Raw genomic sequence first — 19329 nt, 5'->3', positions numbered from 1 at the left:
ATCGTTGCTCATGGTGCGTAGTCCTTTATTTACCCCCGTTTTCTCTGGTCAAACAGGCCATCTGAGTTTATGTTGTGCTTCAGAAAAAACCCCTCTGAAACCTGCTTGACCAAAGTCAACAAGGAAACAAGAGAGGTGTGCCCATGCCATGAGCATTGATGGTTCTATGGCACCAGTACTAATTCTCACTTGAGTCTGTCTCCAGCCAACCAGGGCACCAAAGTTTTGTGGGACCCAATCCTATGCATGCCTACTTAGAAGTAAGACCCAATCAGGTCCAACTAAGTAAAATTCTGCGCCAAGTAAAAGCTAGGATTCTGCAACCTGCATACCTGAATGCAAAACTGCTCCATTTGCATATTTGATCTCATGTTGCAGAATTCTTATTCTGCAGTTTTCATTATTCTGTATTGTTTATTCCTCTCTTGACAATCGCAGAGACGGTGGAAGAGCTATGCAGGGCACTGACAGCCCTTTCCCTCCCCCTTTATAACTGAGGTACATCAAGGGGTTGGATTCTGTAGCTAGCGCAACACTCCGTGCTCAAATGGAATCACAGCATAAACACAGCCCTGACTACCCTCTCCAGCCCAAGAGAGGCTGTGGGTGTTCTGACACGCTACTAAGAAATTTAAGCCTCGCCTCACCCTATGAACGAGGCCCTCTAATCCTGCAGAATCTTCTCGGAGCCGGTTACTCTGATCTCCCGTTCTAGGCCTGCCTGCGACTCTTGCAAAAATTGCTCACGGATTGTAATTTGGTTTTCTTGTAAAGAAAGAAGAACGGAGATATTGGGATGGGGGAGGAGGAAAATACAAAAAATAATAATAATCCCCATTGCTACAGTTATGGCAAACATTTAAAGCCTTGTGCGACACACACACACACCCCTAGTAGAAGTCTTCCAGTTTCTTAATATTGATACACATGCTACAGTTATGTCCGCAAGCGAGCAAGTCAAAAAACGGCACAAAAATGGCAGCACTACAAAACTGTGCTTTGCAGAGGACGTGGTTGCCTGTAGCAAAACCCTCGTTTTGCCCCTTGCCCACCCCACCCCACCCCTGCGTCCCACCCCTCGTCTCCTTTTCCCAACCCCCCTGCCCAAATTGATTTCAGCATTTCCCCATCCACCTTGCATTTCCCCTCCCAGTGGAGCAAAAACCAGATTTCTTCCAACTGCTTTGCTAGGGAAGAGGTTGGGCATCCTAATGAGGGCAGGTTTCCCCTCCAGCTGATATTGCTCTGGGAAGAGAGTTTTGACACATTCCAGAATTTTACCCAAAGAAAAGGGGAGGGGGGAAAGGAAAGACCATTTTGCCAATGAAGAGAATGCCTGGAAATATTAAAACAGTTCCGAGATGTCTCATCAACTCTTCTCGACTGAGGTGACGTCAGCCACCAGTTACCCAACAACATCAACCCTCTCTGAGTCCACGATGCACAGATTTTCCCCGTGTCCTTTGGAAAGTAGGTTCGTGGGGCAGTCAATAGCATCCGCCAAAGGGCATCGGGGGTTTTGCCCAAGTCCCCTTTTTATCTTTCAGACTTCACCTTGTACTTCAGGGTGAGGTAAGCCATGAGCCTGAGGATGATGAAAAAAATCCCTAGGACGATGAAGTCAAGGTAGAGCTTAGCTTCCTCCACGTCCAATTCCTGGAGTATCTTTATCGGGTCCTTGAAAGGACAATCGGGCACCTTACATTCCAATTCTTCCCGTTCCAAGGAGTAGATGGTGAGGATCACACCTTCAAAGCCGTACCTGGATGCCAAGATACAAAACAGTGTTGTAAATGCATATACCAATGCATATACAGAGATCCCTGAACGTTTAGGCTACTTCCAAATGAAAGCTAAAAAACCTGGGGTGTTTAAAGGGTGGTATTCACTGCTGGTCCTACTCAGAGCAGACCGACTGAAGTTTATGGACACTGCTAACTTAGCTTCATTAATTTCAATGGGTCTACTCTGAGCAGGACTAAGCTGAAGGCAACCTGAAGATACTCCAATGACTTGCAAAAGTTGAGAATGGGACATATTTTTATACCCCTTTTTTCAAGAACTGCTGGTTGTAGCCAACCAAATCCTACTCAGAATAGACCCATTAAAACGAATAAGCCTAAATTAGCACTAACTTCAGGGGATCTACTCTGAGTAGGACTAGCATTTATAGGACCCCATGAGCCTTGTGTGACCTGGTGCATTAATGCTGCTCAAGAAACCTAGAAGGTATTTCATATGTTTCAGGAATTTCTAATGGTGGGTTGCTGTTGTTTTGTTAGTTTGTTAATCTGGATTAAAATATACTATTTTGAAATGTGTTTGATATTTTGCACTGGCTCCCGGTGGAGTACAGGGTCAGATTTAAGGTGCTGCTTTTGACCTTTAAAGCCCTTCACGGCCTAGGACCCTCGTACCTACGGGACCGCCTCTCCTGGTATGCCCCACGGAGAGCCTCAAGGTCCATAAATAACAACACCCTAGTGGTCCCAGGCCCTAAGGAAGCTAGATTGGCTTCAACCAGAGCCAGGGCCTTTTCAACTCTGGCCCCGGCCTGGTGGAACGCTCTGCCTCATGAGACCAGGGCCCTGCAGGATCTGATTTCTTTCCGCAGGGCCTGTAAGACAGAGTTGTTCCGCCTGGCCTTTGGCTTGGAGTCAATTTGATTCCCTCCCTCCCTCCCTCTCTTTCTTTTTTCTTTTCCTTCTCCTCCTGCAATGAGGCTACATTTTAATATTTTAATGTTCCATTATTTTAATGTATTTTATTTTTGTTTTTAAGTTGTAATCATTCTTCTTGTTTTTATTATTGCTTGTAAGCTGCTCTGAGCCCGGCCTTGGCTGGGGAGGGCGGGGTATTAAAAAAATTATTATTATTATTATTATTATTATTATTATTATTATTATTATTACATTTTGCCCTAGTTCGCATGACATAGTAAGGCAAACCATGGTTTCCTGTTACTGCTCAAATGTGCCCTCCTTTGCTCCTCCCCAGTCCTTTTCACTGCCACACCAGGCTGAGCTAAAACCAAGGTTTTTGTATTTCCTTCATAGCCAAGAACAGCACGTTTCTTTAATAAAGTTTATGTTGGGTTGTAACAAAAAGCAACACCCCTTGAGGTGGCTTACAAAAAGAACACTGAAATTATCATCCTCTAACACTTAAAAGAGATGGGACGCGGGTGGCGCTGTGGGTTAAACCACAGAGCCTAGGACTTGCCGATCAGAAGGTCGGCGGTTCGAATCCCCATGATGGGGTGAGCTCCCGTTGCTCGGTCCCTGCTCCTGCCAACCTAGCAGTTCGAAAGCACGTCAAAGTGCCTTCTGGCGGGAAGGTAAACGGCGTTTCCGTGCGCTGCTCTAGTTCGCCAGAAGCAGCTTAGTCATGCTGGCCACATGACCCGGAAGCTGTACGCCGGCTCCCTCGGCAATAAAGCGAGATGAGCACCGCAACCCCAGAGTCGGTCACGACTGGACCTAATGGTCAGGGGTCCCTTTACCTTTACCTAACACTTAAAAGCAAGAACTGAAAACCTGCAAAAAATAATTAAAGCCCAAGATCAGCTAAAAAGCAAATTAAAACACATGCCAACACTCTACACGTCTGAATAGGCTTGCCCAAACAAAAATGTTTTTAACAGGAGACAATAACAGTACAGTGAAGGCACCTGCCTGGTGTCAATAAGCAGGTTTGAGGCTGCCACACTGAAAGAAATGCGGAACGAGTATTATACAGCACCTATAACATTGCCAGGACGCGGGTGGCGCTGTGGGTAAAACCTCAGCGCCTAGGACTTGCCGATCGCATGGTCGGCAGTTCGAATCCCCGCGGCGGGGTGCGCTCCCATTGCTCGGTCCCAGCGCCTGCCAACCTAGCAGTTCGAAAGCACTCCCGGGTGCAAGTAGATAAATAGGGACTGCTTACTAGCGGGAAGGTAAACGGCGTTTCCGTGTGTGCTGCGCTGGCTCGCCAGAGCAGCTTTGTCATGCTGGCCACATGACTCGGAAGTGTCTGCGGACAGCGCTGGCTCTCGGCCTCTAGAGTGAGATGAGCGCACAACCCTAGAGTCTGCCAAGACTGGCCTGTACGGGCAGGGGTACCTTTACCTTTACTATAACATTGCCAGTTCTGCAGATACTGGTCCCAAGGTTTCAAGAGCTTTATATACCAAGAGTAACAGCTTGAACTTGGCCCAATAGCGAATGGGCAACTGGTACAAGTATCTGAGCAGAAGTTTCCCTCCTGTCAACAACCCTGGTGCAGCATTCTGCACTAGCTGGATTTTCCGGGTTATGTGCAAGAGATTAAGCCTCGGATTGAGCACATTGCAACAATCCCATCTTGAAGCAACCGATGCAAAAGCTACTGTGCATGGTGCACATCCCTGGCCAGATTGCATTGCAGAGCCTTGGAATGCAGCGAGGTGCGCTTATGTGCGCTAGGAGCCCCACCTGACATAAGAGACATACGAACTCCACTGCAGGTAGGTAGGGATGGTCTTGAAACTCACAAAGAAGCCAGAAAAGAGGAGGACGGGGATGGCTGTGACGGGACCCACAAAGGTGGCCACCTGGAAGACAAAGGAGGGAAGGGAGAAAGAGGCACACAAGTTAAAGAGGACTTCCAGACAAGGTCTTTATGCCACCAAATTCAACAGCGTTTTGGTGCAACTGTCTCCCTGATATACCTACATAGTTTTGCATGCGGCTTTGACTAATATTTACACATTTTTGCCAAGCAATTTCTCCCCAATAGAATGCATTTTTGTTTGTTGTTTTCACTCCTATCGGTGGTTTCATGCACACTTTACCTTAGTATATGCATTTTTGCCCACAACGCTTGACTGTGATTCCTGCATTGCAGGAGATGGGACTAGATGACCCTTGGGCATAGCTGTCAACGTTTCCCTTTTTTAAAGGGAAATTCCCTTATTCCGAATAGGATTCCTCGCAAGAAAAGGGAAAAGTTGACAGCTATGCCCTTGGGTTCCATTCCAACTCTACAATTCTATGATTATATGGAGAACTGCATTGCAGGATGGCTGCGTTTCGATTCTCTTATGGTTTCAGAAAGTGTGAATTAAAGAGGTTCACCTTTAAATGAGAACAGAATTGAATTTCTCCACCATCCCTAAAATTGGCACTCACAAACTCCATCTTTTAATCTTAATTCCCACCCCCCAGCCAGATATCCCATGCACTGTTATCTATTCAACAGCAGATGGCAGTTCAGCATGGAAACTTTCCATGCTGTGTATTCTAGTTCCAGCCCCATAACCACTACTTCCCTCCCCCCCCCTTTCCCATTGGGTAGGGCTGCCATATAGCTGCATTTTCCTGGGATTTCGTGTTCAGGAGGGACTTCCGAAAGGGAAAAAGCTCAACAACGTTTGGATTTTCCTAAAAAAAAACACTCAACAATTTTGGAGTCCTGGGTTTTGCTTTTTGAAATATGGCAACTCTACATTTGGCGCATAGCTGTCAACTTTTCCCTTTTCTTGCGAGGAATCCTATTTGGAATAAGGGAATTTCCCTTTAAAAAAGGGAAACGTTGACAGCTATGATTTGGGGTATGTGTGCAGGTATTGGGGCACGTGTGCACATTCATCTTTTGAAAAATTAAACCAAAAATAAATCTCCATATGAAGAGCAGGAGAGCATCAAGACAAAGGTCACCAACTCCTAGTTATCTCTGCAAGAAGGGCCTGCAGGATCAGACCCATCTAACCCAGCATCCTGTTCTCACAGTGGCCACCCAGACGCTTGTGGGAAGCCTGCAAGCAGGAGTCCTGCGCAAGAGCACTCTCCCCTCTTGCGGTTCCCAGAGGACAGCCATGGTGGTGGGTAGCCATAGATAGTCCTCTCCGCCATGCATTTGTCCAATCCACTTTCAAAGCTCCCCAAGCTGATGGCCATTACAGTCATACCTCATGTTATGTTTGCTTCATGATACATTTTTTCAGGTTGCGTCCCACGGCGACCCGGAAGTACCAGAAGGGGTTATTTCCGGGTTTCACCACTTGCGCAGACGCGCAAAATGATGTCACGCGCATGCGCAGAAGCGGCGAATAGCAACCCGCGTGTGTGCAGACGTGCCACTGCGGGTTGCGTTCTACTCATGTTGTGAACGGACCTCTGGAATAGATCCCATTTGCAACCAGAGGTACCACTGTACTGCCATCACTGCAGGAGCAAGTTGCATCATCGTTGTTGTTTTAAGATAATATTTGTTAAGTTTTCATTTTTCAACCAAACATTTATAATATATCTTTACATCACCTATACAGTGGTGCCCCGTAAGACGAATGCCTCACAAGATGGAAAACCCGCTAGACGAAAGGGTTTTCCGTTTTGGAGGTGCTTCGCAAAACGAATTTCCTATGGGCTTGCTTCGCAAGACGAAAATGTATTGCGAGTTCCTGCAGGGTATTTTTCCTCCCCCCCCCCTTTCCCAAGCCACTAAGCCGCTTATCAGCTGATCCGCTAAACCGCTAAGCCGCTTAACAGCTGATCGCTAAGCCGCTTGTCAGCTGATCCACTAAGCCGCTTAACAGCTGATCCGCTAAGCCGCTTATCAGCTGATCCGCTAAGCCGCTTATCAGCTGATCCGCTAAGCCCGCTAAGCCGCTAATAGCGCTAATCCGCTAAGCCGCTAATGGGCTTGCTTCGCAAGACGAAAAAACCGCAAGACGAAGAGACTCGCGGAACGGATTCTTTTCGTCTTGCGAGGCACCACTGTAATTCTACTCTTTCGAGCCTCAAAGTCTCCTCCATCCCCCCAAACTGACTTTCTATCTTCTTTACATAATTTCCTGCATTTCTAATTCCCACTATCTTTCACGCCTTAAAATTCCTTCTCATTGTAGATAAGTTTCTATTTCTAAACTGCAAAAACCTTTAAATCAGCCCTGTTAGCATCAGAGATTTACAATGTTCTTTCAAATACAAAATAAATTTACTCCAGTCTTTTTCAAACAGTTCGTCTCGCTGGTGGCAGATTTTCGCAAGTTGCATCGTTTAACTGAGCACTGCATGAAGTGTTAGAATTCCTGCTCCATGACTGCAGTCATGGGATTGTTGTCTTTCACATGACGGTATCTGTTTTGACTCCACAAAGTGGGAAGTGACGGAGACAGGATGTTTGTGTTACTGTGTTCCGTGAAGTGGGACTATTGTCCTTTGTTCTTTTTCTCTTTGCTGTCTGATGCTAGAGAGAGAGAGGGAGCCATGTTGCAATGCTCCGTGTGCGTTTATATGTAAATAAAGTAGATTAGCCAAAATGCTGAGTTGCTGAGGTCTGTCACACACATGATGCGCAAACTCTGCGGATCCCTAAGTGTGCTGGTGTCGGTTGGCATCAATCGCTGTGATGTTTGGGCTGAAGAAAGCTTGTGAAGCTCCCAAACGATCGACCAGGAGGGAGAGAACATGCCAGTCGGGCATGTGTCTCTGCCAGGGTCCTACTCGAGTGTAGGCTGAACTCCTGACATGAAGAACTTCTTTGTTGGGTCTGAACCTTCCCACATTCAGCTTCCTTGGATGGCCATTGTTGGGAACAGGATGCTGCCTGGACAGATCTTGCTTGGATCCAGTGGGGGTAGCCTTTGTCCTCTTACAGGACTTCATCCCTGTGCTGAAAACCCAAAGCACCACCAGCCCCTTTCCTCCCTGGTCTTACTTGTAAGGAGGTGGATGCTGCTCCAATCATGAGCCCCAAGGACTGGGCCACCAGGGCGGTGGAAGTGGCCAGAGCAGAGAAGAGCAGAAATCGGGTGGCTTCCGGAGGCTGACCCGTCATCCAATACACAATACTGCAGTAAGTAATGGGGCATATTACCTGCAGGGGGCAGCAGGAAGCAGGTTAGAGCTACTTTGTAAGTGTGGGGTTTCTCTCCACCACCCAGGGCCGGCCCACCCATGAGGCAGACTGAGGCAGCTGCCTTGGTTGGCAGAATCTTGCAGTGCTTCCGCAGGTGCCCCATCTGCCCCTTCCGGCGAGATTTTGCAGGACTCTTGCGAGATCTCACCGGAAGCCACTAACGTTTGTAGCCAAACAATTTAACCCCTGTGTTGCAAACAATAGTCAGTGATATCCAAGGCAACACGATGACCAAATACAATGATACAATGTCAATATACACTCTTTATATAATATGAAATATATGAAATCACATAAACAGAAAACTAATGAATCTCTGAAAGTCACAAAATATGCACTCTTAATGGATTGTCTTGAAAATATAAAACCATATAAGACTTATGTTTATTTGGTTTTATATTTTCAAGAGAATCCATTAAGAGTGCATATTAAAGGTAAAGGGACGCCTGACCGTTAGGTCCACTTGTGACCGACTCTGGGGTTGCGGCGCTCATCTCGCTTTATTGGCTGAGGGAGCCGGCGTACAGCTTCCGGGTCACGTGGCCAGCATGACTAAGCCGCTTCTGGCGAACCAGAGCAGCACACGGAAACGCCGTTTACCTTCCCGCTGGAGTGGTACCTATTTATCTACTTGCGCTTTGACGTGCTTTCGAACTGCTAGGTTGGCAGGAGCAGGGACTGAGCAATGGGAGCTCACCCCGTCGTGGGGATTCGAACCGCCGACCTTCTGATCGGCAAGTCCTAGGCTCCGTGGTTTAACCCACATCGCCACCCACGTCCCAAATAAATAAACCTATGTTTATTTGGTTTTATATTTTCAAGAGAATCCATTAAGACTGCATATTAGGTGATGTTTGTAAGCAAGGTTTCAGAGGGAGTGGGGTGGGCAGCTTGTGGTTTCGCCTTGGGTTAGCCACCCCTGGTTTAAATGGCAGCTAGCTGGGGGAGGCAAAAGTCATTGGGAGCAGAAACAGGCACAGTCTAGAATCCCCTGTGGGAGGGAGCTGAACCTGTTGAACTTCTGTCTGCCACGCAGCAATTAGACTCTGGGTGGGTGGGAGATGAAGTCCAGCAACCTACAAGTTCCCCATCCTTAGGTTAAAGGCACAGAGCTTCTGTTGAGGGCAGGAAATGTGGCATCCCTGGTCGGGAACACAGGCATAGGAGAATGACCTGAGTACAGAAGATGCTTACCTGAAAAGGAATATCCGCCATCGTTTTAGCTAGAAAATAAGCCTTCAGGCTGTACCAGTAGTTCAGATGCTCTCTCAGAAACACAGACATCTCTAGCGGGACTGGAGGGACAAGGAGACAGAGCAGAGCACAGCGTCACAATTGTGGGTTCAGTGTACTTCCCTACAGAAGGCCCCGGTGCCAGTGCCTGGGCAGCTCAGCTGCTAGGCTTGGGAAATAGTTATCTCCCTGAGAACCTGGTGGTCTTGACCCAGGCACCCAAACTCAGGCTAGATCTAAGTGTCTGGCTCTCCATGCCACTGTGGCAATTGCTCCTGGTTTGCTTGGGCTGGTGCCTAAAAATACAGAGGCACCAGTGCAGCATGCAGATTCTGCAGCCCGGGGATGTGCCCATGGCGTAAGCAGCTGTCCCTCCAAACCGCCAGCCCAAGAAGGGAGGCTGTTTCTGGGCCAGAGCAGGGCTGGGGAAGAGGATCTGGCTGGGCTGTCAATCACCACGACAATAGGTGGCTTCACTTCAAAGCAAGGAATTGGGAGCACATTGAAAGACCTACTTCTTTCCTTTCTTCCTTTGCAGCCTGGCATGGGCTGAACTGGACTGCAGGGGAAGATCTCTTCCAAAAGCGGAGCCTGTGGGTTGGTGGTTGGGGGCACTTGCAAACCCAACTCTGGCAGGGATGGGCTCCACTCAGGAGCTTCCAAGTGGAGCCACTCTTGGTAGAGCTTGGAGCTGATGCCAAACTTAAAAACCCCACTTGCTGAGGAAGAATCAAGAGTGTGCTTTAAGGCTTCTGATGGTTCTTTTGCAGCTGTGCCTCTACCTGCTCCACATCTGACATTATATATGATGTGCGGTTTGGGGCACATCAGTGTGGTTTGGGGGAAACTGCCTCACAGACCAAAGTGGGAACCCTGTCAGGCTGTATTAGACCCATGAGCTGGAGGTTCCCCAACTCTGAGCAAGAGGGAGTTACCGTATTTTTTGCTCTATAAGACTCACTTTTTCCCTCCTAAAAAGTAAGAGGAAATGTGTATGCGTCTTATGGAGCGAATGCAGGCTGCACAGCTATCCCAGAAGCCAGAACAGCAAGTGGGATTGCTACTTCCACTGTGCAGCGATCCCTCTCGCTGTTCTGGCTTCTGAGATTCAGAATATTTTTTTTCTTCTTTTCCTCCTCCCAAAACTAGGTGCGTCTTGTGGTCTGGTGCGTCTTATAGAGCGAAAAATACAGTAGTTCTACAACAGCTGCTGACATCTTCCTTGGGGAAGGGATGTTGCTCAGTGGGAGAGCATGTGGTGCCAGACAGTGTGAATTAGACGGACCAACTGTCTGGCTCTCTAGTTTCTCTGCTTCTTAAGCCAGGAGTTTGGAAGCCACAGCAGAGGACGAGCTGCCAAGGAGGACTTGGGAGCGCCAGCCCTCCCCACACCCGTCTAAATATGACCACCGCAATGCCATCATGTTGGGTATCACTTCTCTTCCATCTGGGGACAGAGCACTTACAAGTGAGGACCGTGGGCATCAGGGCAGCGAACATGAGGAAGAGCATGGAGAAGAAGAGGAAGCCGGTGTTGTTGAAGACCTTGGCGGCGTCATTGCCAATGTGCAGGTAGAGCAGTCCAATCAGCACACCAATGCAGATGTGAGACATGAACCGCAGGTGGGTTAGCACCTGTGTGCAAAGGGAGATGCGGCAAGTTTAGCACGACTGACCTCACCCTTCGTGCAAAGCCTATATAAACACCTGCAAGGTGCTTCACCATCTTAAAGCAATAATAATAATAATAATAATAATAATAATAATAATAATAATAATAATTTATTTGTACCCCGCCCATCTGGCTGGGTTTCCCCCGCCACTCTGGGCAGCTTCCAACAGAGATTAAAAATACATTAAAACATCAATCATTAAAAACTTCCCTAAACAGGGCTGCCTTCAGATGTCTTCTAAATGTCAGGTAGTTGTTTATTTCCTTGACATCTGATGGGAGGGCGTTCCACAGGGTGGGCGCCACTACCAAGAAGGCCCTCTGCCTGGTTCCCTGAAACCTCACTTCTCGAGTGAGGGAATTGCCAGAAGGCCCTCGGCACTGGACCTCAGTGTGCAGGCAGAATGATGGGGGTGGAGATGCTCCTTCAGGTATACTTCAGCCATGCTTGTCACTCCTTTTCCCATTTCACAGATGGATCACTGAGGCTGACTGATAGCAAGGTGGCCACACAAGAAGTCCATAGCACTGGCAGGACTTGAGGCCAAGATGCTCATGATCAAACCATGACTTGGCTTCGCTGCTGGACTTGAAGTGAGGCCCCTTCGTTTCCCAGCTGTTGTTGCCCCCTATCAGCACACATTGATGGGGGGAAAGAAGGAAGCAGAAAACTGGAGGGCAGTAGCAGGACACTTCCTTCTGCTCCTGATTGGCCAGAGGTAGTCACATGACAACCTCTCACCTGCCTATAAATACTACCTGGGTTGTCCTCTCCTCTTCAGTCTGAGCCACCAGAAGACTCCTGACCACTGTCTGTCGCACATCATTCCTGCTGAACCAGCTTCAGATTGCCTTGCCTGTTGCCCAGATTCCGTAGGACAGAACTGAAATACCCCATTTTTGTAGCAAAATATCCTTCATCACTCAAGTAAGGGGTAAGGAGAGCTTGGTATGTACATCATGAGTAGAGGTGGGGAAAAGAGTGCAACTCAACTGTTGCCTCTTTGAACTCTGTATTTCGTCTTTGATCTGGTCCTCAGATCAGCTTTAAACTTAGTTCCTTGATTCTGCATTAAGGCTGGGTACATGCCATCCTTTTAAAGGGCATTCAAAGCACATTCTTTCCCTCAAAGAATTATGGGAATTATTTTTGCTTCCTATGTTTTAACGGGACATAATAAGGATATAAAGTTTAAGGACTTAACTTCACATTTGCTAATTGCTGCTAGACAAACCATGGTTGGGGGGGGGGGGAGACAACCTGAACTTACAGCATGATATAGAACGATTTGTGCTTTGGCAATAATTCCATGTAGAACCCAGTTTATGCAAGGAAAAGAAAAACCGCAATCTTTTTATGCCACCTGGCAGAACTGAATTACATACGCAACCAGCAAATACTTACAAAAATATGCAACCACTGCAGTTACGAACATTTGGCAACATTAATGTATGTAACATGAACTCGGGAGCTTTTTATTCTTTGAGGAGGTCGCAATGCGCCTTGCACCAGCCGTTGCCCCGCTTTCCCCTGTGTTTTAATATTGTATTGTTTTTCTTTTGAATAAATAAACCTTTAAAAAAAGAATTCCAAGCACTGTAGTTTGTTAAGGGTTGCTGGGAATTGTAAGTCTGTGGGGGTTAAACTACAACTCCCAGAATTCGTTGTGTTTTGAATGTGCTTCAAAGATATAGGGTATACACAGCCTTAAGTCTGTAATTCTGGCCCTCCTGGTGAGATCCGTCTTGACTTTGGGGGCTATAGCTCAGTGGTAGAGCAGGTGTCTTGCATGCAGAAGGACCCGGTTCAACGCAAACCATCTCTTCATTGCCCTGATTCTGGAGTACCTAAAATAATGCATCTGTTCCATGTGCAGAGTGGCTCTCTTACCACAGCAAGATCCCCAAAACCTGGGAAGGTCTCTCTGCTCCCCGCACATAACTCTTAAAACAGCAACACCCCAAAACAAGCCACATCGTCCACCCTATACCACATGTCCCACCCCACATCCCTCCTCCCACAACTCAAGCTCCTCCCTCTCTCAGCTTGCCCCTCCTCCAAGCCTCACCGTGTCTCTCATAATAGACAGGAACGTCCTCTTGAAGAGGATGCAGAATTGGGTCATGGTGCTGGTGGCAAAAGTATGGCTCTCGATGTGGTCCAAATCCTGAGAGTGACACAGGGCCAAAACAAGAGAAAGGGGGTGGGGTGGGGAAAAGGAGGTTAGTGGAACTGTCATGATTTGGGTGGTGAACATGTGTTTATTTTATTAACCTGCCTTTCCACCAAACTGAAATGCAAGGTGGTCCAGAAAAAGTAAAAACTAACACAGAAATAAGTGATATACATCAGAGTCACCTCTGAGTGTCGGAGATGCACACCCATCCTGCACTAGGAACCAGGCTTTTAGTGTTGCAGCTCCAGCTTTCTGGAATCAGTTGCCAGCCCATATCAAAAAGGCGCCTAGTATCACGATGCCTTAGGTGCTTACTGATTTTTTTTTTTGATTTTTTATTTTTGCTCAGGACGGCTTTCCCAGTCTTTATGGGCGATCCAATTTACATCTGAGGAAATTGCCTGGCAGTTTTTAGAGTTTGCACGGGTGGTTTTATTGTTTTCAAGTTTGTCTTCCGTGCTTTGTCCTGTTTTTAGCCATGCGCCCTGCTTCAATGCTTTGAAGCGATCCATAAATTAGTTTACTAAATAAAATAAATAAATAGAAAAGTAAATAAGTAGATAAATAAAAAAGTAAGTAAGTAAGTAAATATGACTAATGGCAAATTTGATTCTCTGTAGATTTGATTGTTATTGTTATTTCGGCTACGTGCCCTTCACCAGCATGCGTATTGCTGCTAATGATGGTGCTCTGATGTGGAGAGAGGAATGGGAAAAAGTCCCTAGGTCTGAGTGTATACACTGGAATTCTTGAGTCATAAAACAAGCAGCCAGAGCCAACCCCTTTCCCTGCCTCGCCCCAGCTTACTGCCACGCAGTGTCCTGGGCAAGAGGAATCTGCTTTGGTCGGACTGCTCTTCTTCTCCTCCATGGCGCAGAGCCCATTCTGGACCGCTTGGAACAGTAGTGGGTTTAGGTCACCGTATTCTCCCGAGGCAACTTCGATAACTGCAAAGGAGAAAGCAGCGGCTTTCAGACAACCTTGTTTATCGAGCAATTTATCCTGATCTGTTTGCACAACCTTTGCAGGGAAGTCAGGCAACTGTTGGCTATTTGCTAAGCAATCGTTTTGAATGGCTTGCAGGGAATTTATACGCTGTTGTGTGAAGCGAGGCTTATCACTTTCCGGTTCATTTTGCGCATCACTTTCCTTACTGCAAGAAGTCAGATTCTGGGTGGAGGGAGGAAAGGAGGTCAGAGAGGGGTGTGTGTGAAGCCAGCCTGCTGCACAAAGGTAAAATGAATGCTCATTGCTACACCCACATTTGCCTCTGGAACTTCCTACCACTGGCTTGTGGCCTTCAGAAGAAAATGCAGCCCTCGGGCTCCATTAATTTGTCTATTTATTTTTTTAAAGCCATCACTTACTGAAATCAGCTGGGTTGTGGTAGGTGGGGCAATGCAAGCCCAGCCCTTTCAGGTATGGGATGAGGTTGGGCACCGCTCCTTTGAAGATGCACTGACCTTGGCTCAGGATATAAAGCTGGAAGAAAGAGAGAGAGAAAGAAGAAAAGAAAAACACTTATGAGGATTAACATATTGGGACGGCGCTATCATTGAGCAGAGTGAGGCGGCCACCTCAGACAGCTGAGTGTCATGAAAGGGCAGCAAATACCGTATTTTTTGCTCTATAAGATGCACCAGACCACAAGACGCACCTAGTTTTTGGAGGAGGAAAACAAGAAAAAAAATATTCTGAATCTCAGAAGCCAGAACAGCAAAAGGGATCGTTGCGCAGTGAAAGCAGCAATCCCTCTTGCTGTTCTGGCTTCTGGGATAGCTGTGCAGCCTGCATTCGCTCCATAAGACACACACACATTTCCCCTTACTTTTTAGGAGGGGAAAAGTGAGTCTTATAGAGCAAAAAATACAATAGTTAATTCTTTAATTTATTCTTCTTGCCTTTTTACTCCCAGGGAGAAGCGATTGTGGGATCATAGAATCGTAGAATCATAGAGTTGGAATAGACCACAAGGGCCATCGAGTCCAACCCCCTGCCAAGCAGGAAACACCATCAGAGCACTCCTGACATATGGTTGTCAAGCCTCTGCTTAAAGACCTCCAAAGAAGGAGACTCCACCACACTCCTTGGATGTTTGGGATCACATGCCAAAATGGCTTGGCTGGCCTTGGGTTATGCGCACCTCGAGATGTGGTGTCGGGTGCGCCGTTTGCCATTCTGACTCACACATCTGGCAAGGCTGTGCGTATGCCACAATTCAGAGAAAGCGAAATGTGGTAGCAACTTCCTGAACTCCTCAGCTTTCTTTCCTTGTCGTCAACCAGGCGTCTAGCCCTTTTGGCTGAGGATATACCCCTGAAATCTAGAAGCCAGTCAGAAGCGACTCAATGAGATATTCTAGGGTTGGGGACAGAGTAACAGTGTCCTCATCTATCCCTCTTGTGACTTGGCAAAAAACAATGCAAAACTGCAGAACAAATCCTGCAACTTTTGGGAAATTATGCTCGACTTGCATCATTTTCCGCAGGGCACACAAATTCCCTTTCTCCCTGGCACCGAATTTTGCTTGGCTGTGCACAGAATTCTGTTCTTTTTAGACTGCATTGCCCTGACTGACGGGGGCACAGAGGATAAAAAAACAAACAAAATGGAGGCAGCTTTGGTGAGAGGATGGACAGGCCGCAAAGGACCCTAAAGACTGCCTCTCCAACCAGGAACAGTGCAGTACAGCATGGGCTCTGAGACCCCCTGCACACACCCCTGAGCCACAATGGCACCAGTAGCGCCACACCAGGTTGCAATCTGGATCCTGCTGAATTTACTGAGCCACAGCAATATCCCGGTTCAGAGGCAGATGGTGCACAGAGACCCTCACCTTATCAAACTTTTCAAAGAGCTTCGCGCTGGGCTGGTGGATGGTGCAGATGATGGTGCGACCGCCCTGGGCCAGCGATTTCAACAGCGAGACCACCTGGAAGCAGGAGGAACTATCCAGTCCGCTGCAGAGCCAGGGAAAGAGAGAAAATGCTGGAGTGAATGACGGCAGAAGGAGGAGAATGGAGAGTAGCCTGGTTTGCACGACACAGTAAGCCAAGCTATGGTTTACCAGCTGTGTGCAAACAAATCATGGCACCCGTGAAGGCTTCAAGTGGGGACTCTGGGCAGATGCCCCAAACTCTGAGCTTTCATTTTTTAAAAAGAAAATAAGTCTCCAGCCCTCTTGGAAAGAAAGGTGTGTGTGTGTGTGTGTGTGTGTGTGTGTGTGTGTGTGTGTGTGTAGAAATGTGCAGGTACCTTCTGAGTGGTTTCTGTTAAAGAAGAGTTTGGATTTGATATCCCACTTTATCACTACCCGAAGGAGTCTCAAAGCGGCTAACATTCTCCTTTCCCTTCCTCCCCCACAACAAACACTCTGTGAGGTGAGTGAGGCTGAGAGACTTCAGAGAAGTGTGACTAGCCCAGGGTCACCCAGCAGCTGCATGTGGAGGAGCGGGGAATTGAACCCTGTTCACCAGATTACGAGTCTGTAGCTCTTAACCACTACACCACTGGCTCTACATCACACTGAGAGTGGTGTGTCTACCCTGTGTGTTTTCCCTAGTACTGAGGAATGCTCCCTGTTGTTATTAGAAGGCAACAGCATCAGTATGTGTGTTTTCTCTCCATGATCAGTACCAGCATGGCATAGCTGAAGTTGTTTTTTGGGGGACAGTACCCCTTATTCCCCTGGCAGAGCTACAATTGGTTTAAAAATCAATCCCTCTTCACAGATAACTCTAGGAATTGTAGCTCTGGGAAAGGAGTCGGGGATCTCCTAACAACTCTCAGAACCCGTAACAAACTACAGCCCCCAGAATTCTTCCCCCCCCCCAAAAAAAATTTATTAGGTTTTCCACAATTATAACAAATATCACATAACAGAATAACAAACAAACAAAACAGAATATCACAAATATCACAAAACAGAATAACAAACAAAAACAAATGACAAAAAAGGACATCAAAGAAGAAAACAATAAGCAGATAAACAATAAAAACAAACTTAATTCTTTAAAAACCCAACCTTATAAACATATTAATAGACTTCTTTGGGGGAAGAAGCCATGGCTATTTAAAGGGGCACTACACTGCTTTAGATGTATGGTGTGAATGTGGCCTAAGGAGAAGGAAGCAGACAGAAATGGTTGAAAGTAAGAAGGCAGGTGGGCTTGGAGGAATCAAGACCGAGATTGGGGCCCGAGTGCCATAATGGGCTAGCCTCCATTTGCCCCATCATGGGCTGTTCTTTGGGTGGCGATTTCTCTCTCCCTCCCTCCCCGCCTTCGGGGCTGCGGGGCACCTAGACTTCACCCCCAGGTTCCAGCCTTAAATGCACCATCGCTTGCCCAGTGGGGAGCCTCCTCCTACCATTGCCTCCTGCCCTCACCCCCAGAATTGACACCGAGGCTGAATGAGGCCCATGGAATCTCTGCAACATCCACTGGATGCTAACTGAGTCCTGCTGCCTTTCCCCAGGTGGCGTTCAAGGGATAGGGAAACCTGGAAACGCCTTGGCATCTTACCTGGTGGGTTCGTCGAAAAACATGACTGGGGGATTGTTGACCAGCTCCAGGGCGATGGCAAGGCGCTTGCGCTGCCCTCCGGACAGGGACATCGTGCGGGTGTAAGAACACTCCAGAAGACTCAGAGCTGTCAGGATCTCGTCCACCTGGACCCCACGGAGGGAGTGAGGGGGAAATGGACAGGTTTAGTTGCCATAGGCAGCCCGAAATGTGGGCTCTTGCCATCATGACTTGATGAGGCCCAGCGTGGGGGGGGGGGGAAATCACATACACAGCTCTCGGTTTTCAAGTGTGGGAAATACACAAACTCACCAGCTCCTTCTTGACTTCCTGCTTCTCATTCAACTTCAGGTTGGCAGAAACCTGAGGAGGGAAGTGAAAATGTTCTTCTTAGGAAGTGATCTGAGCAGGTTAATGCGCATCCAACGGCCTAATGAAGTCTAGTTTGCTGGGGTTCCTGCAAATGGTCGTTGGCATGAGTAAAAACAGGTCATTGGATGTCGGGTGACTGAAAAGCCGGTGTCCCTGTCCACCTGTGGATGTGAGGGGGGAGGAATCCCTTCTACCACCACCCCTGGAGTTTTACATGCTCAAATGAGAGCAGCTAGCTTCAGGATAGTGTTATGTACTGAAGTTCTCACCCTGGGCCAGCAGGGGGATACTGTAGTTAGTTTTCACTCAGGTCCACATATGTAAATAAGGAATTGAAAGTGACGTTCAGTGATTGGATAGTTACAGAAAGTTGTTACTGTTGCGTTCTAGTGGAGCTCTATATAAGCAGGCTGGCTGAACCCTTCAGCCCAGTTCTGTTCTGGGCCTGTGAATAAACAAGAGCTGTTTGAAGAATCGCTGTGTCATCTGATATGTTCACCCACAACTTAACAGATAGCCCAGGTGAGGGCCAGATTTAGGTTTGATGAGGCCCTAAGCTACTGAAGATAATGGGACCCTTTATATGTCCAGCTGTCCTTTGTCAACAACAAATTGTCACAGTTTTTTGTGTTGAATATATGCTATATGGTAATTTATGGACCTAATAGGTATCTAAAGCCATTTGCACATGCAGAATGTCGCACCCTATATATAGAAATGAGCAAACCAGTGATATTTTAGGGAGCAGGCTAGCAGGCGGGGCCCATTACTTACATCATAGGAGCCTACACAACACAAAACACTGTTGCTGTATGTAGGTTTTATTTCATTTGTTTTTTATCTTATATTTTGGAAATGTACATCCAGGTTTTTTTTCTTTAATATTTTGGTGGCCCCCAAGAGAATGGGCCCTAAGCTATAGCTTATTTAGCTTATACATAAATCCGGCACTGGCTCAGGTTTTAAAAAATAAGAACTGCCATAACTGTGCACCAGAGACAGAGCTGAGCTACATGAGAAATCAAAAGCACATGGTGTTTTCCTGAACTGTGGAAGCATCATATCTTTCAGGGATTCTCCCACATGAAGTAAATAAAAAAAGCCCATCTCCCCGCACTGAAAGTGGACGGTCCTGAACAGGCTTTCTCCATGAAACAAGAGATGGCCAAACCAGTTTCCAACCCCTGTCAGTCTTGTATGTGTTTATTCATAAGTTTATTCCGTATTAATTTGCATATTAAAAACTTTTTGAATGAAAATTCATTTATAAATAAGTATTTTGACTTCAAGAGATACATTTAGAAACATAAAGAAGGCATTTATAAGACGTACAGTGGTGCTCCGCAAGACGAATGCCTCGCAAGAGGAAAACCCGCTAGACGAAAGGGTTTTCCGTTTTGGAGGTGCTTCGCAAAACGAATTTCCTATGGGCTTGCTTCGCAAGACGAAAATGTCTTGCGAGTTCCTGCAG

General features: G+C 47.1%; 1 protein-coding gene across 3 annotated transcripts in view; it reads right to left on the bottom strand.

The window, feature by feature from the left end:
* Window positions 1-1105: 1105 nt before the first annotated feature.
* ABCG4 (ATP binding cassette subfamily G member 4) overlaps window positions 1106-19329 on the bottom strand; it is a 44719-nt gene continuing 26495 nt past the window's right edge. The window contains exons 5-15 of one of the 3 annotated variants that reach the window (XM_028707849.2): window positions 17799-17849; window positions 17487-17632; window positions 15800-15923; window positions 14331-14445; window positions 13771-13910; window positions 12856-12954; window positions 10581-10659; window positions 9076-9176; window positions 7681-7839; window positions 4455-4573; window positions 1106-1762 (exon numbers count right to left, since the gene is read on the bottom strand). In XM_028707849.2, the coding sequence (XP_028563682.1) occupies window positions 1537-1762; window positions 4455-4573; window positions 7681-7839; window positions 9076-9176; window positions 10581-10659; window positions 12856-12954; window positions 13771-13910; window positions 14331-14445; window positions 15800-15923; window positions 17487-17632; window positions 17799-17849 (1359 nt within the window). In that variant the 3' untranslated portion in view covers window positions 1106-1536. Of the gene's footprint in view, window positions 1763-4454; window positions 4574-7680; window positions 7840-9075; window positions 9177-10580; window positions 10750-12855; window positions 12955-13770; window positions 13911-14330; window positions 14446-15799; window positions 15924-17486; window positions 17633-17798; window positions 17850-19329 lie in introns of all 3 variants that reach the window. The other 2 variants (XM_028707848.2, XM_028707850.2) reach the window with 2 other exon arrangements.

This window comes from Podarcis muralis, chromosome 15 (genome assembly GCF_964188315.1).
Source record: "Podarcis muralis chromosome 15, rPodMur119.hap1.1, whole genome shotgun sequence".
In the NCBI taxonomy this organism is placed as follows: Eukaryota; Metazoa; Chordata; class Lepidosauria; order Squamata; family Lacertidae; genus Podarcis; species Podarcis muralis.
The sequence above is the reverse complement of the archived record's forward strand: the minus strand, read 5'-3'. Positions and strand labels throughout refer to the sequence as shown.